Source organism: Rhinolophus hipposideros (genome assembly GCF_964194185.1).
Source record: "Rhinolophus hipposideros genome assembly, chromosome: 3".
NCBI classification, from domain to species: Eukaryota; Metazoa; Chordata; class Mammalia; order Chiroptera; family Rhinolophidae; genus Rhinolophus; species Rhinolophus hipposideros.
The window spans coordinates 67,141,081-67,167,380 of NC_138049.1; the positions used below are offsets into that span (position 1 = coordinate 67,141,081).

Genomic DNA, 26,300 nt, shown 5'->3' on the forward strand with positions numbered 1-26,300 from the left:
TATTTCTTTGAGATACATTCTTAGGTGTTTATGGTGTCAAAATATATACACATTTTTAAGGACTTTGCCAAGTAGTTTTTCAGAAATCTATTGTCACTTTCAACTCTTGACTGCAGTATGTGAATGTGTATCCATTTCTCCATGTCTTCATCAGAGCTGCATCTTATTAAAATTATTTTATTTATTTGATTCTAAAAAAAACCTCGTTTAAGTTTGCATTTCCTCCATTATTAGTGAGAGCACACATTTTTTGTGAATTTTGTGAAAACCCAAGTTGATTGCATTTATATTTATTTCTATTATTTAGTTTACTATCTAAATTTCTTTGTAAACTAAATAATCAGATAGCCACATTTGCTGGGAATTATACATTTATAGACTCAGTGAAATTCTGGGTAAATACTAATGTGAGGTTCACAGCATCTGTGCAAGGGCTTTGAGATGCTATGATTAAAAAGCCTTTTTTCAGTGACTTCTAGATTTGTGGCTACTCTATAGAAATGAGGAAACCAAATGATTAATTTCTAGATAAGTGATCTATGGCTGTGATGTGACTAATTTTTATCACCTTCCATGCGTGTTATCAGAGTCTTGCTGCACTGGATTCACTTCGGGCATGCTCTTCTGACATCACATCAAGCTGCCTAAAGTCTCAGGACTGTCTCCTTGTAATCATCAATGCTTTGTCTTCTTAAACTAGGTCATTTTTTACAAAGTTTTACTGAATGTTAGTGTATTGGGGAGGTTTATAATTTTCTTATTTTTTGTTTCTAGAAACCATTAAGTTTTATATGACAGAGATAATGATTCAGCCATCTGAGAGAAATTTTCCCGTCATACCAAGGTACAAATAGCACATTAAGTTTATTCTGTAATTTCAAATATAGGGAAAGATAGGTACAGTTAGTTATTTGGGAATTTGTTTTTATTTATACTTCTCTTTATCTGGAAAGGTTAGTTGAACCAAACTACACATGTAAACGACTTGAGGATTTGTTTATGGTTTGCTTATATAACGATATAGACAAATGTGCTCATATAAATCTAACTCTGAAAGGTTTTTGTGCTTTCTATGTTCCAGATATTCAAGGTCTTATACCTAATTATCACTGGGTTTTTAAACAATTATTCCTGGTTTTAATTTGACTTATTTAAAATTTGAAACATGGGTCAGTTTTCACATGACTCCTGTGTTTTAAAAAAAATGGTTCTTAACCACTAAATCCATTAGTGTTTCTTTTCTTTGAATCTTTTTAGTTTGCAAACAAAAGTTAGCTATAGTATGTCTTTATTTCAGTTCATTTATTGATGTCTAAAAATTATGGCAATCTGAATATAACCTTGAACTTTATACTCCAATAAAGAATTTTTTTATGTATCTCAGACCTGACACTTTGATAGGATCCAAATGGAAAATATTGTAGACAATACTGTCTAATGTTTGGGAGGAGATTTCTCACCTTTTTTAACTTAGCTATTCACTGTTTAATGTGCTAAAGTACAAATGGAATATTGACTTGACTTGTCTAGCGTGGTATTTTTTTATTCAGTAACAGAAAATAGTTAGGTGTAGGGTGGAAAATGTATTAAGGATTGGAGAGTAGGATATAAGAAGACTAGAGCAAACACAATTACATTAAAATATATTGATTGCATTAGCACAGATTGTGAGGGAATGGGCAGCATATAGAAAAGTCTAGCATGCACATGCCTCTGCGTTTTAGTTACCCTGTAAGTATTCTTGGCTCATCTTGCCCGTTAGAGTTATTATGAGAGGCACATTGTGAAAATTGATTTCTGTTCAAACAGGTCTCAGTTTGTACAGAGCGTTATCGCCCAGTGTCTGGTGGAACTCTCCTCTGCTAGAAGCACTTTTAGATTCAGTATTCAAGGTCACGATGGTAAAGCATATGTCTTGGTAAGAAATTATTTCACCTCGCTTTTTGTAGTCTAGTAATCCAGAGTCTCTGAAATTCTTTAGTTTTTGTCATTCTTTTTTCCTAATTCTCAGGTCTAGAAAATAATTGATCAAAAATTTGACTTTGGGTGGTGAATATACAATGCAATATACAGATGATGTATTATAGAATTGTACACTTAAAACCTCTGTAATTTTATTAACCAGTATCATCCCAACAAACTTAATAAAATTAAAAAATAAGTAAAGTGATAGTCAAAAAATTGAATTTGTAATATCAGGTTTAATTCACAAATCAAACTCCCTTTACTTAATAACAAATGATCCAGTGCCTCCATATGCTTAGCATTAGGGAAATAGAAATAAAACCTGATTCCTGTTCTTTAGAAGCTCACACCCCAAAAGAAAGTTTTTCACTCACAGTTTTTAATGGCTTTTCTTGGTTAGTATAGCACAGTTCTGTCTCTCACGTGTTTTTTTTTTCCTATTTGATACTTTTATGCATATTTCTTTTTGTTTGTGTATTTGTTTTGTGGTAAGAACACTTAATATGAGAACTACCTTCTTCACAGATTTTTAAGCGCATAATATATTGTTAATTATAGGCACAAAGTTGTACAGCAGATGTCCAGAACATATTCATTTTGCCCAACTGAAACTTTATACCCTTTGATTAGCAACTCCTCATTTCTCCCTCCCTCCAGCCCCTGGCAACCACCATTCTATTGTCTACTTCTATGAGTTAGACTATTTGAGATTCCTCACATAAGTGGAATCTATGCAGTATGTGTCTTTCTGTTTCTGGCATGTTTCAGTTAGTGTAATGTCCTCAAAGTTTATCCATGTTGTCACATATTACAAGATTTCCTTCTCTTTTGAGATATTATTTCATTGTATATATGTGCCACATTTTCTTTATTCATCTGTTGATGGAGATTCAGGTTGGTTGTACGTCTTGGTTTTTGTAAATAATGTTCCAGTGAACATGGGAGGGCAGGTATCTGTTTGAAATCCTTGTGTCAACACTTTGATGTTTGAGAAGTAGAGCCAAGTTTGGGAGAAGAGGCTCTTGTGATAAGCAGACTCATCCCCCACATGTATCAGAAGCATCTAATGTTACACTGTTTCCATTTAAAAGAAGGTGCTGCAGAAAAGAATTTTGGACATTTATGCAAAATCTAAGAATCAGGGCCCAAGTCTCTTCTCTGCCTCTTACCTGTTTTATTCACGAGTCAACATATATTGAACACATTTTTATTTGAAAGGCACTGTTTCAAGTACTCAGGATAGAGCAAAAATGCCATCAAAGAATTCAAAAGGTAATAGAGAAACAAGATAGCTAAAAGAAAGGAGGAGATTAAGGTTGTTATTAGGTGTGGCTTTGTAGCTGCCTATCCATTATGGCAACCCCATGCTTCTGTAATTCCAGTTAATTTCTATCAAAAGCTAAAATATTTTTTGACTGAAGTTGATACTAAATACACCTCATAGTCTGAAATTAGTTTTAATTTTTTTAAATTGAAGTTTATTGGGGTGACAATCGTTAATAACGTTACATAGACATCAAGTATACAATTCTGTAACACATCATCTATATATCACATTGTATGTTCACTACCCAGAGTCAGTTATCCTTTCATTACCATATATTTGATCCCTTTTACCCTCATCTACCAGTTCCCTTCCCCTAAACTAGTATATGTGTCTATGAGATTTTGTTTCTTCATTTGTTTGTCTTGTTCTTTTGTTGTTTTCAGTTTTATATATGACATATCAGTGAAATCATATGGTTCTTGATTTTTTTCTGTCTAACTTATTTTGCTCAGCATAATAATCTCAAGATCCATCCATGTTGTCGTAAATGGTACTATTTCATCTTTTCTTATGGCTGGATAGTATTTCATTGTGTATATATACCACAACTTCTGTATACAATCATCTATGGGTTTCAATTTTTTTATTGCAAGGTTTTCAAGTGAAAAATCAGTAGGAACTTTTTAAACCGACTGCTAATATAAATTTTTTTAAATTTTCTTTTTTATAAAAGTAATGCATTCTTGAAACACATTCAGACAACATGAAGAATATATGAAGAAGTGGTAGTTCCCCCATCTTGTCCTCTCTCTTGTCCTGTTATATCGTAATATTTGAAGGTAAACATAAACAATCTGATATGTGTACTTCAATATTTTTTTCTATCTATATACCGTGTTTCTCCGAAAACAACACCTAGCCAGACAATCAGCTCTAATGCGTCTCTTCGAGCAAAAATTAATATGAGACCCGGTCTTATATTACATAAGACCCAGTCTTATAGTAAAATAGTCTTATAGTAAAATAAGTATATATATATAGATATGTATTATATCTATATATATGTATATATGTATATACACATATATATAGATATATATATACTATAGTATATATATACACACACACACACATGCACATCTATATATACACTTTTTTTTAAAATATAAAATCCAGTCTTATAGTAAAACAAGGCCGGGACTTATATTAACTTTTGCTCCAAAAGACGCGTTAGAGCTGATCGTCTGGCTAGGTCTTATTTTCGGGGAAACGGTATAACTATATGTACATATACCCACAGGTATGTATTTATTAAAAAACTATCATGTGATTCGCACTTCTCTTGAACATGCTTACTTCACAAAAGAGTATATCATGAGGATTGTTTCTTGTTAGTGCAAGTATACATCAAACTTTAATGACTATAATTCCATTGTACGGCTGTTAAAGACAATGCTGAACTATAAATCATCTTTGTACATGAATCTTAGTACTTCTTTACAAACGGACCTTTCTATTCTAATATAGCATTAGAATTTGTGTATTTTAAACTCTGGTAATGGTTACCCTCCAAAAATCTTGGACTGATTTGTCCCTTAGAGTGGACATTCATGGGGCCCCACTCAGATCCCTTTTCCTTGGTCAGTGCATCCATTTCCCGCGCTGAGTGTCTTGGCTGCTGATGGCTCACAGCTGCACCCTTCTCCAGAGACTTGTCCTAACCTGACAGATGCTGCCTTGAGCAGAGAATTTCTTATCCTTCACTCTCCCCCACCATGCTATGGTCAGCCCACTGCAAATGATTTGACCCTGAGGCACAAACGTCCAAATGACCCTAAGATATCCTGTCTCAAGGTGGGATAATCTCTAGGTACGATTCATGCTAAAAAAGGGTGGCACTCAAATTTTGTATTTTGTCATTATTAGTTATATTAACATTTTTATATTTTTATCATTTATTTCTTGTGTTAATTCTATTCATATTCTTTGCCTGTATTTCTGTTAGGTTGGTTTTTGTTTCCCCTTATGATTTCTAGGAGTGCTATATATTATCGATAATAACTGTTATATATGTATCAAATATTTCTCCTAGTTGGTTGTCTTATTTTCATTTTTTAAAACTTTATCATATTGTTTAATGTACCAAAGCTATGCTTTGATAGACTTACCGTCCTTCAAAGTTACATGCATACTTCTCTTTTTTTTTTTCTGGTATTTTTATAGGTTTTTTTTTAATTGTTTGTTTTTTGTGTTTTTTTGAGAGGTGGTATGAGATATGGATAGGATGGTGATATCCTTATATTTGGATTTTTCTCTCCATATCTCTAGCTATGGCTTTTAAACTCAGACAGTTTGGTGATTGAATCTTTGGGAAATTCCAAAAGTATCGCAAAGTTTCCCCTATTGGAAGACACATCGAAGGCGGATTCCAGTTCTGCTTGGAATGCTGTCAAGGTCCTCTACCAGCCATGCCTCACAAGCAGGAATAAAAAGTAAGTTGTGCTTCTGTTTTCTCATTCCACATTATGTTTTAGTTTCTGTTGCCTTGTTGGTGTTAAGAAATTAATGAACTAAATGGTACTGTATGTACCACTTCCATTCTTGAAGCTTCTAGGAGTCATACTGCTAAATGTTATGCTTTCAAAATAGATTGAATTATGACAGATGAGTCATGCTAATGTGCAGAAAGCTTGCTTATACTGAAAATAATTGGTCTTTTTTTGTAATCTCAGCTGTCTGTACATATGGCTACAGTACTAAGTCAGGCTTCCACAATATGAATATTCACTGATAAGCACTTTCGAGGCATTCCTGATACAATAGTAAACAAAACATACCATATTTCCCCGAAAATAAGACCTAACTGGAAAATAAGCCCTAGCATGATTTTTTTCAGGATGCTCGTAACATAAGCCCTGCCCCCAAAATAAGCCCCAGTTAAGATCGTCAGCCAGATGGATGCATTTAGTACATCTATTGTAACACGTGACAGACATATTGAATTATAGAATAATATTAATATATAATTAAATATAAATAAATAATATTATTGACAATAATGCTTAAAATAAATGATAATGTAAATTATAATTGAGTATTTGTGAATACCCAAGTGGTATACCTCTTGGCCTTTGGACGAGAGGTAAACCCCTATGTAAATAGATGAACTTGAGACTTATTGCCAAATGACCAATCGGAGAACAGACACAACGCATGAATTATGTGCACACTTGATAACAAACGGACGTGGTTGTGTCTAATATGAATCTCTTAATAATTCAATATGTCGTGTGTTATAACGGATATACTTAATACACTCATGTGATGTACAGAAATGTTTTCTGAATTTGGGTGACTGTTATTTTTCGTCGCTTTTGTGTGGATCATCATTCTTAACTGTCATCATTTTTGTTGCTATTCCTGTCTCGTAAGTCTTCACTTAACACTTGATTTAATGGTAGATTTAAAGGGAATAATGTTTTGACTCCCAGACAAGATGAGTGCAAAAAGAAAGAGCTATTCCGTCGAGTACAAGAAAGGAATCGTGGAGAACTCCTGGGGCAAGAATCTTACGGCTTTCTGCAAAGAAAAGAAGTTGGATCTCCCAATGGTCCGAAAATGGCGAGCAGAGTACGATAACCTCAGTCAACAAGTGGACGAGGGAAATGCTAAAAAGCACAAGTGTGGATCAGGTTGGCAACCATTATTTCCTGAGCTGGAAAACATCATCTGTGAATGGATTGCTGACAGGAGAGCAAAGGTTTTGGTTGTTTGCAGGGCTGACATTCAAGCATTTGCCCTTGCAATGGCACCACAGTTAGAAATATCCCCAGAAGAATTCAAAGCATCACAACACTGGCTGGATGGCTTCCTTCAGCGATATGAACTGTCTCTAAGATTGACAATACTGTTCAAGCTGGAAGATACTGAAGTTATTAAATGTGCACTTGCATTCAAGTCCTTTGTTGATGACAACAACTTTTCTAAATGCCAACTCGCCGACATGATTGCTATGGATGAAACTGCAGTGTTTATAGGCCAAAGATCTCAAATGATAATTGATCAGAGGGGTGCCTCGTCAATCTACTACATTCCCTCCATTGGTTACGAAAGTGCATGTGTTACCTGTATTTTGGCAGTTCGTCTGGATGGAAAGAAAGCCCCACCTCTAATCGTCACTCAGGGCAAGAAAGATAAGATTGAAAGTGTTTCAGGCATTTATGTTATTGAAACCAAAAAAGCCTGGTGCACACAAGCAGTTTTAAGGAAGTGGGTCGATTTAATGCTGCCACTTGTTTTGCGACGTGGCCAAAGAGGCTAGTCTGGGATTCAGACAGAACTCACCGCGCTAAAGACATGAGGAACTTCCTTACAGAGAGAAGAATAAATCAAATAATGATTCCTGTAGGAATGACTGCTTATCTCCAGACTCTTGATATTGCAATAAACAAGCCATTCAATGACTATTTGAACATGGAAATTGATGACTACATTGAAAATAGAATAGAGAGAAATCAGCATGGAAACTTTGTGAAGCCTAGCCTGCAAGAGGTCGTGACTCGGGTGAAGAATTCATGGGATAAAATCACTGACAGCTGTGCTGCCAATGCACTACGAGTAGGCTGCATGGACAAGAAGAGCTCATTTAAGGAGAGCTCTGTTGCTGGACATGAGAGATTGGGGCCAATGGTTCTACAGGAAATGGGGTTGCAAGAAATTCAAGCCGGAATTTGGGGTCTGGAGAGTTATGATGTTCCAGAAGAAGATGACATGACTGTATTTGAATAAATGTAGATTTTTGTACATGAATAAATAAATAAATGTAGATTGTTGTACATGAATAAATGTAGATTGTTGCACATGAAAAAATAAGACATGCCCTGAAAAGCCCTAATGCATCTTTTGGAGCAAAAATTAATATAATACCAGGTCTTATTTTTGGGGATATACGGTAGTCCCTGCCTCTTGGGGCTGTCATTCTAATAGGGGGAAGGCAGATCATAAACAAAACAGGCAAAAAAATCAAAGCCTAATGTGGCTCTTACTGTGAGCCCAGCACTCATCTACGGGCTTCTAGCTAATTTAAGCCTAATAATACCCTTGTGGGGTAGGTACTGTTATCACCCCCAATTCCAGATAAGGACACTAAGACACAGGTGTTAAATTACTCTAGGTGAGGTAGCTGGAGAATGGTAGGATGGGTGTAGGAGATGGTCATTTTATATAGAAAAATTAAGGAAGATTTCTCAGATAAGATGATACTTAATTGGAAAACTTGAGGGAAGTGAGGGAGGGAGCCATATCAGAGGGAAGAGCATTCCGGGCATAGGAAACACAAAGTGTTCTTATTTGAACAGATTGGAAGTTTATACTTGTCCTGTACTCTTAAATGTGTTCGATCAAATTTGTACTAAGAACAGAAAGATCCCAGTCTTTTTCTGGGAAGTAAATAAGAAATTTTTTAAATAATTGCTTGTCTTTTCTTTTTTGAATTATGCAAGCAGTATAAATCATAAAATATTCAAACAGTAGAGACACACATAAAGTAAAATATGGAAGTTCTCCATCATTCTCCACTCCAGAAGTAAAAAGTATGTCGTGTACTCTTCCACTCCTTTTCTATTATCTTGCATTTTAACGTAATTTGAATGATACATGTATATTTTTTACACCTAAAAAAAAAAAGCTGTCTTGGAGATTTTTTCCATGTCAGCATTTGGCATTTTATGAAATGGATGTTCTATAAATAATTTAACCATGTTACTATTGGTAGATATTTGGGTTGCTACTTTTTTATTGCTGTAATTAGTATTGCATTATATATTGTACATTTGTTTTGTGAGTATGTGTATTGTTTTTGTAAAAAGGATTTCTAGTTGTAGAATTGTTGAGTCAGAGTATGATATTTAAAATTTTGATAGATAATATCAAATTGTTTTGCAAAAAGGCATTACAAATTTATATTCCCACCTGAAGTTTCTATAAATGTCCATTTCCCTGCACCCTCACCCAAACTGCCATTTAGATGTTTGCCCATCTGAGGCCAGTCTAAATGAAATGTTCACTTGACTATCCTTGTGTTTTACTGAGGCATGATCAGACAATGTAGCTTATTTGATGCCTTGGGGACTTGGTTGAGGTTTTGTGTGTGTGTGTGTGTGTGTGTGTGTGTGTATGTGTGTGTGTGTGTTCTGATACATAGCTCTTAACCTGTTCATTGGTTATATTCTCTGTTGCTAGTGTGCGTGTATATGTGTGTGTATATACCTTTATATATTAAGATTTATGTAGTCCAGTTTATTAAAACCTTTATATTCATCTTTTTTATTTGTTTGAGATGTGGATTTTTGAGAAGGGTGTGTTATATATCGTACTATGATTATGGAAAAGTTGTTTTCTTCTGATATTTGGTATCAGTTTTTACATTATATATTTTGAAGCTATATTACTAGGTACATTAAGATTTGTGATATGACAAACTCACTAATTACATATTTTATCAATAAGAGATTTATCTGTTCTTCCATTTGATGATGTTTTCCTGTAATTCTAATTTGCTTGATGTTAATATTGCTATATTTATTTTCTATATTTATTTCTATATTTATTTTAATTGTTGATTTGTTATATCTTTTTCTGTTTCTTTATTTTCAGCTGTCATGTGATATTTTATCTTAGGTCTATGTCTTGTTACCATATACCTCGTAAAGTGCATGTAGCTAGAATATTTTAAAACTCCACTGTGACAGTCTATTTTAATAGTTAATTTAATTAATTCTCATTTGTTGATATAGTTGAACTTAGTCTGCTATCTTTTACATTGGTTGCCTTCTCTCTGTGTCAATTCTTTCCTCTGATTATTTGGAAGTAAACATTCCTATTTCAAAATGATTTTTAGTGGTTAACCTTAAATTCTTAACACACATACTTAAACTTATTCTTTTACTATCAATATCTAGATTTAATTAATATCCATACTCTTTTCTAGAGCAAGAAAAGACTCTTAAGAAGGTTTCATATTTCTTGTCTTGCTCCCTCCCTCACATGCTATCGCCCCTGTGTTGAGATCTTTTGTGATTCTTTTTTTTTTTTTTTTTTTTTTTTTTTCCCACAGAAGCTGATTTGCTTCTTCTTTCTTTATTGTTAGACAAAGTATAAATACATGTATAAATACATAAAACAGAAAACAGCAGGGATCCTCTTGGGCCTCAAAAAATACCAATGAAGGAAGAGGTTCCAGAAACGTTGTTTAAAGTGCAAGACACATCAGTGCCCAGACCAAGGATAGGGAAGGCAGGCCCGAGCCAGCACCGAGTGGACTAAAGGCTCCTCCCTCTCCCCAGAGCAGGACAACCTTTGACTTTATACATCTTTAAGAAGAAAAAACACCATTATCAGAATCACAAAAGATTTGTTTGCTGGCATGCACCTGGAAGAGCAGGCCAGCAAACAAATCTTTTGTGATTCTGATAATGGTGTTTTTTCTTCTTAAAGATGTATAAAGTCAAAGCTCTACCTCACTTGCTTACCTCTTACATTCATGCATCATGACTATAAATATTTTTGTATTTTTATTGTGTAAGTCTATTTCCATAATAATATTTATGGGTTGCTTAATTTTTTAAAAACAATTGTAAGTGATATTTTGTTGTATGTGTCTTTTGCAATTTATTTTTTCACTCAATATTCTTTGTTTCATCGTTTGAATTGAAGAAGTATGCTCTTTAATAGTTTTTTTAAAACTTCTACTGTAGTCAATCATTGAATATCTGAAAATCATTTATACCTATTTTACCTTTCTGAAAGCTTTTCGGATTTTCTCTTTATCTTTGGTTTTCCAAGATTTCATACAGATATATCTAAATATAAATGTTTATTCAAAATTTCTCTATGTTCTTTCTATCTGTTCTTGTCTTACAATATTCTTGCAATATTCTCTCAGTATCTATGAGAATAATAATTATAGTTAAAGTCTTTTTTTTCCCTCTCTCTATTAACTCTTTCTCCTGGGTGTTAACTCTTCTTTTTAAAAAGAGGAGTTTTTGGTACTTTGTAGTGTTGCTTTTCCCAAATGTTTGATGATTTCACTAGAATTCCTACACTTGGATGTAAACTCCATGTAAGCCAGGACCTGTCTGTCCGCTCATTACTACATCTACGTGAATTTTTACAGAAGTACTCAAAAAATACACTTTATGTTTGCATTTAATAAGACATTTGTTAAATGAATGGTACATGGTTTCCGGCTTATGTTTGTATTTAATAATTACTGTTCATCTGTTGGGAACTTTAGGTTTTCGTTACCATAGCCTGCTTTTATGGATTAGTGAAAGAGAACTCAAAGGATATATCCAGACTAGATGTGTCAGTCTGTCTTTTGACAAGTTTTGGGTATTAAGAAAAAGGAATTGGTAGTAGATTCAGCTATGATGGTGAACCTTGCATTCGTTATTGTGAAGAATCCTTACACTGCCTTTCTTGAGGGGTAGTACAAGGATCAATGCACCTCTCCCAGTGTTTCATTCATTTCTAACAAATCCCTAATGACATCGGAAATATGATGACTATTGTAGGTTGTATTTTGCTCTATTTGATTAGTGATCTTTTTTTTAACTCCATATGTCTTGGGAATGAGTTGATGTCCAATAAATGAGTTTGATTACTTCAGCGTGCCCATTTTATATAACTACTTTTTGTTGTGCTTTTCCTGCTGCTTATGTGTCCGCCAAATGTAGGAAGAGAATTTCACCAAATTGTGCAAGTATCCTGTGAATTATTTACTTTTGTCTTTTAAGGACATTAGTTGGTTTCGTTCTTTTTGGGCATGGCTGAGTAAACCAAACGATAAACTCCCTGGCAGAATTTTGGCACATGAGGTGGTGCATTAACTATTTTAGTCCAATTGGCTAGAATTTTTTTTCTAGTGGAAGTATGGATTACCAGATGGCAGTCCAAAAGAGGAAAATAGCAAATGTAACTCTAGTTTTATTTCCTTGAGCACACACAAAAAAAGTGGCAGGTAATATTTTTAGAATGTTCTTTCTTTCTAGTAATAGACACACAACACATGTCTTTTAACATTCTGAAGTGTTTGTGTGTGTGTGTGTGTGTGTGTGTGTGTTTTTAATCCCCCTCCTTTTGCCCACAAATATCCTACAACTCACATTCTTTAGTTTGCATATCAGAGTTTAGATACTAAATACTCACTTTTTAGCTTTGGACTCTAACTTGTGCAGTTTAATTCTGCTAATTCATCAATTTGCCTGTGGCCCCATATTCTCGGGGGGGGGGCGTTTTCCCCTTAGAGACATTGGCAATGTCTGGAGACATTTTTGGTTGTCACAACTTGGCACGGTTTGACGGGAGGGTTACTGGCATCTAGTAGGTAGAGCCAGGAATGCTCTTAAACATCGTAAATGGATCCGAAAGCCCCTACAACAAAAAATTATCCAGCCCAAATTGCCAATAATGCTGAAGTGGATAAATCCTGTTCTCGATTACCTCCTAAAATCAAACTGTGTCTACCTTTTCCCTCTGGGTGTCATAGCCCACAATTTTCTTGAAATTGTTTTTAGGCCAGCAAATAAGAGAAATTTCATTGGGACATGTTATACATTAACTTTGTTAGAATAAATACAGTAATAAAATATGCATGTTTATTATTACATGTCTCTCTTTTTCTATTAGAAAACATGAAGAATAGATTTCTTTTTATTAAATGATGAAGAATTTCATAGATATCAAGTCCTTTGTTCTCATATTTTTAAGAGAAAAAAACTTAGGGGAATGTAATCATTAAGTGTAAATAAGTGGGGTTTTTTGTTTGTTTGTTTGTTTCTTTTTAAGCTAAATTGATTTCTCTTCATTTTGCCAGTTACATGAGTCCTAGTATTGCTGGTTGTTCTTCCCACCTTTTTCAAAAGATATCCAATTTAGGAATCTGAAGAATTTGAACTGAAAAGAACTATTCTATGTTCTATTTATAGCATTTTCTTGCAAAATATCAAGGGAGGAAATGTTGATGATATGATATGTTACATTCACCCCTACTTTTAATGGAATTTAGAGATCAAATTTTGTAAACTGACTACGTTTCTCTCTGTTGGTTATATATTGGTAAACACTGCTTCTAAAATAGAAGTGTTATTTTTGCCTTAAGATAGTCATCATTATTGCTTTTCCTAATGAAATAAAAACAAATATAAACCACATCCATATACATTTCATATGCCTCAAATAGTATTAGCGGTTGTTTTTATTTGTGAAGTATTTCGTTATCTTTTTATTCCTTTATTTCAGCAGAAAATTTGAAATTCTGTTTATATTTTTATTGTGCTAAAAAACACATAAACAAAATTTACCATCTTAACCAGTTTTAAGTCTACATTTCAGTGATTTTAAGTATATTTATATTGTTGTAAAGAGATTTCCAGAATGTTTTCGTTTTGCAAATCTGGAACTCTATAGTCATTAAACACGACTCTACTTTTCCCCCCTTTCCCCAGACCCTCTTAACCACTATTCTATTTTTTTTGTTTTTGTAAATCTGACTATATTAGTCTTCTAGATCTACCATAAAAAAATACCACAGACTAGATAGTTTAAACATTAACAGAAATTTGTTTTCTCACAATTCTGGAGGCTAGAAGTCCAAGATCAAGGTGCTGTCAGGATTGGTTTCTAGTAAGGCCTCTCTTCCTCGCTTGTAGACAGCTACCTTCTTGCTGTGACTTCACATGGCTTCTTCTCTTTGCTCATGGAGAGAGAGAGAGAGACAGAGAGACAGAGAGAGAGAGAGAGAGAGAGAGATCTTGTGTCTCTTTTTCTTCTGATAAGGACAGCAGTCTTACCAGATTAGTGTTCCATTCTTGTGACCTCATTTAACGTAAGTACTTCCTTAAGGGCCCTATCTTCAAATACAGTCATACTGGGGGTTAGAACCCTACCTCCACTCATATTTGGCATATGAATTTTGAAGGGACACACTAAGTTCATAACATTGATAATTTTAGATACTTCATAAAAATGGAATCATAGTCTTTTTGTGACTGGCTTATTTTGCTTAGCATAATGTCATTAAAGTTTATCCATGTTGTAGCATGTAACAAGGTTGCTTTCCTTTTCAAGGCTGAATACTATTTCATCGTGTGTGTGTGTGTGTGTATGTGTGTGTGTGTGTGTGTGTATGACTTTTTGTTTGCCCATTCATCCCTTAATGAACATTTGGGTTGCTTCTACCTCTTGGGTATTATGAACTGTGCTATGTACTTGGGTGTATAAATATCTTTATGAGACATTGCTTTCAATTCTTTTGGATATATACCCAGAAATGAGATCGCTGGGTCATATGTTAGTTCTATTTTTAATTATTTGAGTGATTATACTGTTTTTCATAGTGATTACTGTATTTTATAATCCCACCAACAATGTATAAGGATCCTAGTTTCTCCATATCCTCAACAACACTTGTTATTTTCTGTTTTTTTGTTTTTTATGGTAGCCATTTTAATGAGTGTGAGGTGGTATCTCATTGTGGTTTTGATTTGCATTTCTCTGATGATGAGTGATATTGAGCATCTGTTCATATACTCGTTGGCCATTTGTATCCCTTCTTTGGAGAAATGTCTGTTCAAATCCTTTGCTCATTTTTCAACTGGATTATTTGATTTTTTGTTGTTGAATTGTAGGAGATATATATATGTATATGTATATATATGTATATAAGTATATATGTATACATATATATGTGTGAATATATACATATACACACACACACACACATATATATATATATATATACACATATACACACACACACACACACACACACACATATATATATTCTGATAATAGCCCTTTATCGGCAAATAACTTTTTCTCATTCCGGAGGTTGCCTTTTCATTCTGTTGCCCTTTGGCACACAAAAGTTTTTCAGTTTGATGGAGTTCCATTTGTCTGTTTTTACGTTTGTTACCTGTGTTTTTGGTGTCATAGCCAAGAAATCATTGCCAAACTTTGCTTAATTTTGATGCTCTGTACCTGATATGACAGAGACTCATTGCTTGAAGTAATTTGGAAATAAAAGTAGGTGATTTTGAGGAGAGTTAGAGGAATTTGTTCTTTTGATCGATAAAAGCATAAAAGAAACCAAATGTTAAGTTATGCTAATTTTATATCCAGCAGAATATCCAAGACTTGTTATTTGATAATTGCATAATCTGCTAAAATACTTCATGTTAACTTATTTTGATAGTGTATGAATATGTTGCTAGAATAAATGAATGAATATGCAAATGAATGAATGAAATAGTGTCAGCGACCCCTAAAGAATACTTTATTAAACCATCTCAAGTAAGTGTCTTCTACATCCCAAAAAGGAGTCACAGGGTGACGTTGTCAGTGCACACCAGTTAGGGACATTTACTTTGCAGAGTACAGTAAACTTAAATTTCAGATTTGAATGTCCAAATCTTATATTTTATAAGTGAGGAATGGAGGAGCAATAAGAGAAAAGTATAGTCAGTTTGTTAGTGATAGAGACAGAATTAGAGCCAGGTTGTCATGATTCCAAATTCAGTGCTTTTTTATCATGTCGTCCCTTACCATAAAACTCTAGGAGATCTGAAATGTCACTATAAATGCATATTCTTGCTCAAGAGCAATTTCCCTAGAGTTTAGAATGTGTCAGCATTTTGATTACTCCCTAAAATATACTGCTTACTATATACTATATTCAGAGACTATTTATGCATGTTAATATGTAACATCCGTAGCAGAAACTTTTGATTTATAGTATGTCCATATCTGATCTAGTCGATCAGAATTTAATGGTACAATGTGTTTTTTTTTTCCAGAAGTCCATTGCCTTAGCTTCTTAGAACAGGAATCCATTGAAAGGGAATTAATCTGAAAATACAGGAACATAATTAGGTACCTCTGGGAAATGTAAACTTACTGTATTTGGAATTCCTATGCTATTCATGAATTCATTTATAATCATTAAAGAAGATACAGGAAGTAAAACCAAGACATAATAAAAGTAAGCTTTTTTCCTATAGATTCCAGTCAAAGCAGGTTTCCTGTGAAAAGCAATTCATCTTTTGAGATTACATTCTTGGGGGAATCTGGTTTCCTTCTTCTGAAGAAAAAATGTGAGACAAGTATAGTCATGACCTGTGAGAGTAAAAGCGGGGAGGGACCAGGGATCGGATAAAAGGAGGGGGATGTACATAAGAAATTGTTTCATCGTTTTTGTATGTTTTCTAATCATGTGTTAGGTATTTTTATGAGTCAGACCTGAAGTAGTTGTCTTCACCTTTCACATCACAGGGGTTTGGGTTTTTCTCTTTTTTATTACCTCCTACTATATTTGGTATTGTATGTGATCTCAAAGCAGAAGAACAAAGATTCCTATCATAGAGGAACTTATAGTAAAGTTAAGGCAACATGATAAATGCGTACACACACAAAATTCTTTCAAATGGCCAAAATCTACATACATGATGAGGAACAGATTTTCATGGAAACGAGTATCCTTTAGCTGAATCTAAGAAGATAGAGAAAAGGTAGGAAGTACAACTCTCCTCTACCCCACCCCCACCCCAGTAAAAGCTGAAAAGGGCTGGGCAGGGAAAGCCTGCTTGTTTTCATGTAGTGGATTCTGGGGAGCCGGCTGCTGCTGATGGAGTGGAATGTGACTTGAAAAGGGGTTGGAGTGGGGGAGGGCAGTCATCTACCTACAGAGATGCTTCATTTATCTGTTTAGCATGTTAGGTTCTTCTCAAAAGATTTTGTTTGAAGAAAGGGTTCCACAGGTGATTTTTTTAAAAATTTGAGGACTGTTCTCTGTGCTATGCATTTCAGTAGACTGTGCTTGAATCACTGGGTCACAGCAAAGTTACTACTTGCAAAATCGATCACAATGAGGTGGTTCTAATTGTTAGAATGGTCTTCCTTTCATTGAGCTGAAATCTGCCTCCTGGAAACTCTCACCCAGAGCTACCGAAAATTAATCTGCTGATTCTTTAACATGACAGTGTTCAATTCAAATAATCTGACACGTGCTCCTCGATTTTCTCTTTTCCAAAATAAACATCCTTCAATGGAATGTATTCAAGCATCACTTTCCTTGTGCAGTCTCTTTTCTAACTTGGTTCCCTTTCCTGTTACCATCTTGATTGCGCATGAGAAGATGTTGCCCCAGTAATCTGTCAGCTTTACATAGATAGGGTGATTGAAAAGAAGCTAGAGCTAGAGGTTTCTCCTACAAGGCTGTTTTAGGTAATTTAGATGTAATGGGAAGAAGATATGTTCAGTGGTACTGGACAAGAGAGACTGGATTTCAAGAATCCATTGAATTTGGACATGAAACAAAAGTTTTCAACCTCAGGTATTGAAGGTATTCATTTATTTAACAAATATTTATTAAATGCATAATACTTTACTAGGTTCTGGAATACAATATTGAGCAAAAGAGATTTGATGCCTTGCATCATAGACCTTATTAGAGTCTAGTGGGAAGGACAAGTAAATGTAAAATTACAACCTGATCAGTGCTATGAAAGAGAGTTACATGGTGCTGTGAGAGCCAATGTAGGGAGACCAACCAGGTCAGGAGAGGACTCCAGGGAGAACTGAGGCTTGACTGCTCTCTGAAGGATGAGCACGAGTTAACTGTGTGAAGAGTCTTTGGGCAAAGGGGAAAGCAATGCAAAAAGACAGAGCCCAGTGGGAGAGAGCACAGTGAACACGAGAGATGGGGACAAGGCCACAGTAGCTTGACTGGAGGAAGTGAGAAACAGGGATAGGGTAGGGAGAAGCCAGACCAACTCAGGATCCTAACGGCATTTTAAAGAGTTTTGTCTTAGTGTTTGTCCTACGAACAAGAAGAATCTATTACATGTTTTATTTAGAGAGAAGGGTTAAATGGTCTAATTTATGCTTCAGAAAACTATCACAGAAGCGCCCAGAGGAGAGTTGGACATGGTGGATCAGACAGGAAGCCCCTGCCGAAGCCCAAGAGAAATGGTTATAGTGGGTGATGGGGGCTGAGATACAGTTGAAGATACGTAGTAGTATTGCAGTATTTGGTGATTGATCGTATTTTGGGAATGAACCACTATTTACTGGGACAAATAACAAGGGAAAACGATCAATTTTTAAGAAAAAAATCAGGTTCAGATTTATACATGTTGCGTTTGAGTCCTTTAAGAGAAGCAAATGAAACAATATACAGACTTGGAATTCAGATGAAAAATTTGGGTTGCATTTGTAAATTTGTGAGTCATCTATATATTGGTCATAATTGAAGCCAAGGGCATGGGTGAAATATAGTTGAGTTTTCTGAATAGAGGTGTCTCTGGATTGAAATAGGCTTATATAGACACTATACCTGCCATTCCCACTTTCTTTTCCTTGGGAGTAATATTTTTGTGTTTTCTGTGCATGCATCTATGTATTCTTCTTTTTTGTAAGCTTCATATAAACCCCCTTCTCTTTAAAGTCTTTAAGGATAAATGTTATGGTTTTAATGATCTAATAATAGTAACTGTCACTGAGCTTTTATTATGCATCAAACTTGTGCTAAACTTTCTAATATATTATATCATTGAATCTGCATGACATCTCTGTGTGAAGTGCTGTGTTTACCTTCATAGACACTGAGGTTACTTGCTCAATGAGGCACAGCTAAGATGTGACTCGTCATTCCAAAACAGATCTGTCTTCAAAACGCTGGTTATGTTTGCCACATGCGCTTCTTGTGTCAGTATTTACAGACTAGCATCTAAAACCATCTCCTGCAAAGCAAAACTAGTAGTGGAAATGGATTTATTTACCAAGCACTACTTTTGAGCTCTTCAGATTTATACCATCAAGCCTCCTGTAAGCCCTCAAGTAAGAGTAACTAATTCACTCTTTGTATCTACCTAATGAAGCCTAGACTTAGCTGCTGCTTCTAAACCTAATTTCAACATCTACTTTTTTTTTTCTCTGCTGGTTGCAAAACCCTGTCTTAATTGGCTGACCCCAAGCCCATCTTAGTTTATTTCCATATCACCATGTACCCACGAATGGCTTCAAACCATTTTGACCCATTTTGCTCTGATCCCCTTCTTTCTCTTTTCCACATTTGACTCACATGCTGTGCTCCTTTGTAAATACTTTACTTTTTGGTACTCTTTATATTGGGTTCTCATTTAGGTCTCCTACTTGATTCCTTTCCTGGACATCTTTGGACCTAATGCCAATAGCTGCTTGTACACTCACTGTGTTCTGCTTCTCCCAGTGGCGGTAACTGACTTAGTCATGGTGAAATCTTCAGATCCACTTTGGTTGCCCAGCTGCTTTTTCCCTCATTGATGAAAACATGTGGTCTGTGTTTAAACACAACTGCAACAAAAACAGAACGGTAGGGTAGGAGATTTTTTAGAAATGCCTTGTTCTTAGCAAAATTCTTACATAAATAGTTAAGATGCTTATAGATATATTGAGACTGTTAGTTCACATTATATATAACTCTACAAATGTGTTCTAGAAGAATAGAGAGAACCTAGAACAAGATCAAAGTGACCATGCTATGCTATCTTTTAAGTGAAAAAAGTTGGGCATGGGGCTTCCTGATATCATTGTAGAAATGTATTTCTTCAATTTAATAATAAGACTGAAATAAGATAGTCAGAAATGATTAACCCTATCTATAGTTGGGGGTTATTGTTAGGCTGTTTGAGATAACCTGAAACATTTGAGGCACTTAGAAGATGAACGGAGGCATTTGACATTTTATGCTGGGAAGACTATAGGACCGGAGTCAGACATGGAATCTAGTCCCACATTTTCCACTGACTAGCTACATGGCCAAGTCAAGTGACAACCTCCTCTCTGGCCCTTAATTTCCTTATCCTTTGGGAGAGGTATACTCAACATTCTACAGTTTCACAACTTTGGGACATATAAGCATTTTAAAGAGTGTGATGTCAAGCTCTGTATTGTATTTAGTTTCTCCTATAAACTGAAAGCTTAGTTTTCTTTTCTTACAACTATTTAATGAAAGCACTGCTTAGCCTCAGATTCAGTTCAACAGACATTCATTTAGGCTTCCTAAGTGTGTAGGACTTTCTACTTTGAGATAGAGAAAATAAAAATATAAATAAGACAGAATTTTTACTTCTAGGGCCTCAATGTTTAATCATGGAAACTGACAAATTACATAAAAAATGTAGAAGGTATATGTACTGTGATAGATAAACAAGGGGCTTTCTGACTAATTCTAATTAAATTTCATAGAGATGGTAGCATTTGACCTGAAAATTAAGAGTGGAAAGATCATGGGGGCAGGAGGTTACAGAGGAGACAGTTTGAGCAAAGGTGAGAAATTGTAGGATGCATTTCCTAAAATATATTTCAAAAGATATCAATAAGTTTTTTTGTTGGAGAAAAAAGATACCAGTCAAGTAATACTAAACGAGATTATTAATGTGCAGTAATTATTGCTTATTATTATTATTTTGTTATTAAACAAATTTGCAAATCATTGAGCTCAGTGAATTTTTATGTAAGTATTTTACTGCTATACTGCTCAGAACCTTAGTATTCTAAAGTTTATTGTCAAATGCCAAGAGGAACATATAGTACTTAGCACTTAGGAATCTGACATGTTCAAGGAGCCCATTTTCATGGAACACTATATCCAAAGAATATGCTTTTGAGAAATTGCACAAGAAGATCATAGGTATCAGTAGAGTAGAGTGAATGTAAAGAGATCATCTGGTATTAATTGAACCAAAGTTGGAAAATAAGAGTTTAAGGAAGAAAGAAATTGGAGAGGGTATACTCGTGTACACACATGGAAGCCATTTTCTGTGTCAGCCAGTAGGTGTCAGTGTATGTCAAGTACAGCTTGGTTACATCCAGAAAGGAAGTAGATTAAAGGAGGGCAGTCATGTTGATAATTTCTGAGAATGCCTGTACATCGAAGGAAAGGAATTCAAAAGAAAATTTATATTTATTTACAATTTTATCGCTTCTTGGCCTTTTGGCTAAGATCAAGTGTATTTACAATTTTAAAGTTAATATGTTTTAAACGCCTTAAGTAATGAATTGTATTTTGCTGACACACTTTCATTAGAATCTTTTCCAATTGTACACACAGATAAGGTGGAAGGTTTATTTATTTATTTGTTCATGCATTCAACTAACAGACGGTGTATTGGTGGTAAGTATACAATAGTGAATAAAAAATACAAAAACCTTGCTCTTACAAAACATACAGTCTATGGTTGGCACTAATCTATATCTAGTATTATGTATTTTGAAGAGCGTCACAACTTACCTGGTGACTACATGAAAAATACCCAAAAGGCAAAGTTAGTTCTTAGTAAAGGCCTCAAATAGAAGCCATTTCGGGAATGGTTTATACTACAAAATGTTCAACAGTGTCACTACGCACACTAGCCTCTCACGTTGGACTCTGTCTGGTGTGCTTGGTTCTCCGGTCTGCAGTTAGAATTAAGCTGGCCTGTGAGGAAGTACAACTGCTGGATCTGTTATGCAAGTACAGCCAAGTGTTCCTCACCAGAGTGCCCCGGTCTCAGATAGGAGGAGAAAAGGTGGAGATGTAACCAACTGTCCCGAAGTTATCATACTGCTTCCAGCTTACACTTCCATTAGGAAATTCAGTTTCTCCTACTTCATCCTCCCTTCCCAAAAGAATGCAGAGGTTTTTACAGAGACAGACTAACTGTAGATCCCATTTCTTTATTTACCTTGAAGACGTGACCTATGAATGTTGGAGGGCTTTTTTGACATCTTAGAATATTTATATACACTCTGTGCATGTTTGCTCTGAAAGCTACTAAAATAAAAGAAAATGTAATTAAAAATTTTTGACTTACAACTGTTTTTATACATGAAGATCTTAATTTTGTATTGGTGCACTTGGGACTTTTGCAGGTGACACTAATTAATGCTAATGTGACTTGTACATCTAATTTTCTGCAACCCTATTGATTATACCTAGCAGCTTTATCTCCTGAGGCTGTGTACTTGGCACATTTATAGGTAATCAGAGCCTTGGTGAAAAACCTTGACAGAAAATTCCAAAAGTTAGAATTTTGGATATGTTCAGGGGAAGAGAGTTGGGTTTTTTGTTGTTGTTGTTTGGTTGGTTGGTTGGTTTGCTAGTCTGGAAGGTAAATCTTAATTGGTTATGGATTGCTATGCTTTTACTCATTTATTTTTTTATTTTTAAAAGTGATAAATCTTTCTTACCCATAAAACTTATGCTTTTTACCTTCTTATATAAGATCGTTCTTAGCCAAAATTCTTTTGGAAAGAAGATTTACTTATAAGCTGTGAGAACATAGCTCAGGAATCGTCATCCATTCTTCATTTTGTAGTTTAATTCATTTGTGAAAATTCAGTAACTAAAGATTCTATTTAGATACTTCTAAAAATGATTTGCTGCCAAATTCACAGGATTATTATGAAAAGTTACTTGATCTTGGCCTAACTCGGTGTATTAATGAGTCAGTGCCAGGTAGTTATTTACTAAACATGGTGCTAGGAACAGTGAGGTATTGCAGGCCACTTAGATATAATCCTACCTTCTTGGTATCATTGGGTTTTTGAAGGTGTGTGATCATTTTAAAGTATGTCCACAAACTCTTTATTCTTCCTCCCTTTAAAAGGTAGAACTTAATTCCCCTGTCCCTCGCGTGTGGGCTAGACTTAATAAATAGAACAAAGTGGATGTGACAGAGTGTGAATTCTGTCAGTGGGTCATAAAAGACACAGTGGACTCTTCCTTGCTCTGTGTCAGATCACTGGCTGCCAGCATGAGGACACTGCGGCCCCAGCCGCAGTGACTGTAGCCCTGCTGACAACTTTAGTGCAACATAATGAGAAACTCGCAACCAAAACCAACCCAGATAAGTTTCCAGATTCCTGTCCCACAGAAACTGTGAGATGCTTGTTACTTTAAGCTGCCAAATTTTGGGGTAGTTTCTTAGGCAACAGTAGGTAACCAACTCAAGAGATAAGACAGACACAAGCAAACCTGAAGCCCTTGGACATACTGCCCTCACCTCCAGCAAATTTCAGGGCGTCTGTGAACTCCATGTAATTGGATAGAAAAGTATGTGTATATGTATGTGCATTTTTATTAGTATTTAAAGCTTTCATCAGTTTCTAAAAGTTTTTATTCTCTGAGAGGCTACAAATCTGTGTCTCATTCAGAGGAAATAGAGCAGTGGGGTCCAGAGAAGTAGATAGAAAGGTTTCATGGTGGGAAATACCTCATATTTATAAACAATTGATGTGTATTTGCTGATGATGAATTGAATCAAGCCTTAAAAAGGGAAATGGACTTATAGTCCTGTGGGACAGTTTTTTTTCAAAGTATGTTTGGTTGGGTTATATCAGGGGTGGACAAACTATAGCCAGAGGGACAAATCCAGGACCCCACCACCACCACCACTTTTTTGCTTTTGTAAATAAAATTTTATTGAAACACGGTTTTGCCCATTTGTATACATATTGTCTATGGCTACTTTAGCCGTACCACAGCAAAGTTGAATGGTTGTGACAAATGTCCAAAGGCCTAAAATATTTACTATCTGTCCCTTTTTGAAAAAGTTTTGCTAACCTTTACTTTTAAGTACCAAGATGAGATTGGCATTCTTGTGGCATAAAAGCACTAGCAGAAATGTGTCTTTCTAACTAATGAGTAAAGGTACTACATGTCATGTAGCAGGCTGTCCCACAGGTAAGTAGTACATTAACATTTACTCTCCATGCCCCATAGGAGTAATTGCTGTCCTTGTCTAAGGAAGAAGTGGCTATCTGGACAGCCTCCTGAAGAAATGAGATTTGTAGAGCAGAGGGTAGGGGTTAATGATGATGAATCAGAGGTGAACACCCCAGGGGCCTTGGACGGCTACCAGCAGCTTTTCAGCTCTAAGAGGCATAAGTAGGGGAAGCCTGCTATAAATTTTTTACTATAAAGGAACTCTTCCTTCCTCTGGATTTATTTCAATGACTTGACATTTTTTCTGTTTTACCCAAAGAATCTTATAAACTTTATCTATAAATGATACATAAGTTGTTTTGAAATAAGATGCATGAGGGCTTGATTCTAGTCCATTTTCTTTCTGATTCCATTTTGTATAGGGTTGTGAACTCGCCTGTCACTAAGATTGATTCTTCTAAGTAAAGTGACAGTCACTTTAGTATTGGACTTAATTCCAAGATTTCAGGTCTGATTCTGTTCTCTTGCAGTTAATCTCCTGGCAACAGCTGGTTTTGCTTTGTAATTTTGGTTCCAGTGTGCTCAATGTTTATCCTTTAATACCTGAGACATTTCTCAGACTTTAATATCTAGTTTAGAAAAAGTCTAGAATGGAAATGGCACATACTTGATTGTGTCAGTGTTTTTTTTACAGTCTTTCTTCTAATTCTGCTGATTTTGACTGCCCAGCTGCTCTATTTCAAGATTAATATTCGATATACACTCATACAGACCTCATGTGAACAATGGTCAGTGTCTTCAGAAGGGAAGAGCAATTACCTAATTCATGTACCTCTGTTCAAAGCTTGTTTGATTTCTGTCTATATTGCTGTTATGTCAGTGGAAGACTATTTTGTTTTTCTTCTCACATCTTATAATTGCATAGGGGGCCCATATCTCAGAGTACTTTAGCTAATTTCCTAAGAGTTCTGACCAAGCTTATAATCTAATCAATTACCTTTTGATAGGGACTGTTTTGAATAAACAAAATAGTTAGAGAATAATGTAATGAACATCCATTTTCTTACTCCTCAGTTTTCTATAAACCTTATCATATTGCCCTATTTGTTTAGATAGATATTTTTTTTTTAAAAAATAAGACTTTAATACAGTTGATGCTGCCTCTGAATCCACCTTCTTTTATTCTTCCCCAGAGGAAATGTGGTATCTGAAATTTGATGTTTATCATTGCAATGCATACTTTTATAAATGAAAAGATTATATACTATTGACTACCATGCATATGTTTACTAAATATGAGTACTTTTATACTTTTACTAAATATAAATATTAAAAATATATGCTGTTAGTTTTTGTGTTTTTAAATGCCACATAAATGGTATCATGTTGTATACTATCTTCATGTATACTTCATGTATACTATCTTCATGTTGTATACTATCTTCCAACATGCATTTTTTTAACTTAACATTGTGCTTTGAAGACTTTTCCAAGTTTATACTTATAGTTTATTCATGTTAATTACTATAAAATATTCTTTTGTTGGAATACACCACGACTTATATATCTATTATCCTTTCAGTGGACATTTAAGTTGTTTTCAACTTTTTCCATTATAAATCATGCAGCAATGCACATTCCCATTTATTTCTCTTTTTTAATGTCTGAGCTTATCTCTTTTTTACACTAAGAAGAGGAATGATTGGATCTTAAAGTACATCTTCAATGTTATTAAGTAATTCCAAATAGCTGTCCAAAGTAGCTATATAGTTTTACACCCATTCCAGCATTATAAACATTTCCATTGCTTCACATCATGGTCAACACTTTTAATTTTTCCAATGTGTTATTTTGTTATAAATAGTATTTTTCTAATTGCTAGTGTGATTGAGCCTTGGCCTTAATTTATTTTAAAACTTGAGAATTTTTTACTCTTTAGCATTGTGTTAGAGATATTAGCCAATGCAATGAGTGAAGGAAAAACAATTATAGGCATAATAATTAGAAAGGAAGAAATAGAACTATTTGAGGGTGATATGATTATATATGAGGAAAATCCAGACAAATCCATGAAAGAAACACTACAAACAACAATATACTTGATTAAATTATCAATTTATATGAAGACTTTTTTAAATATGCAATCAAAAATCACTTAGAATATATTATGGACGGGAATATCCCATTTACAATCCTAGGAGAAAGAGAAGGAGGAGAAGAAGAAGAGAAAATATATAAATTTAACAAGCACTATTCAAAACTTGTATGAGGAAAACTATAAAACAACCTTGAAAGAGACTATGGAAGTTGTCTTAAACAAATAAA

At 34.7% G+C, this 26,300-nt stretch overlaps 1 protein-coding gene across 2 annotated transcripts in view; it reads left to right on the forward strand.

Annotated features, from left to right (window-relative positions):
* Positions 1-26,300, forward strand: part of UBE3D (ubiquitin protein ligase E3D) — a 131,440-nt gene that overhangs the window by 33,634 nt on the left and 71,506 nt on the right. Inside the window, exons 6-9 of one of the 2 annotated variants that reach the window (XM_081044372.1) lie at positions 775-844; positions 1,810-1,918; positions 5,561-5,724; positions 6,724-8,695. In XM_081044372.1, the coding sequence (XP_080900498.1) occupies positions 775-844; positions 1,810-1,918; positions 5,561-5,724; positions 6,724-6,871 (491 nt within the window). In that variant the 3' untranslated portion in view covers positions 6,872-8,695. Of the gene's footprint in view, positions 1-774; positions 845-1,809; positions 1,919-5,560; positions 5,725-6,723; positions 8,696-26,300 lie in introns of those variants that run through there. The other variant, XM_081044371.1, reaches the window with a different exon arrangement.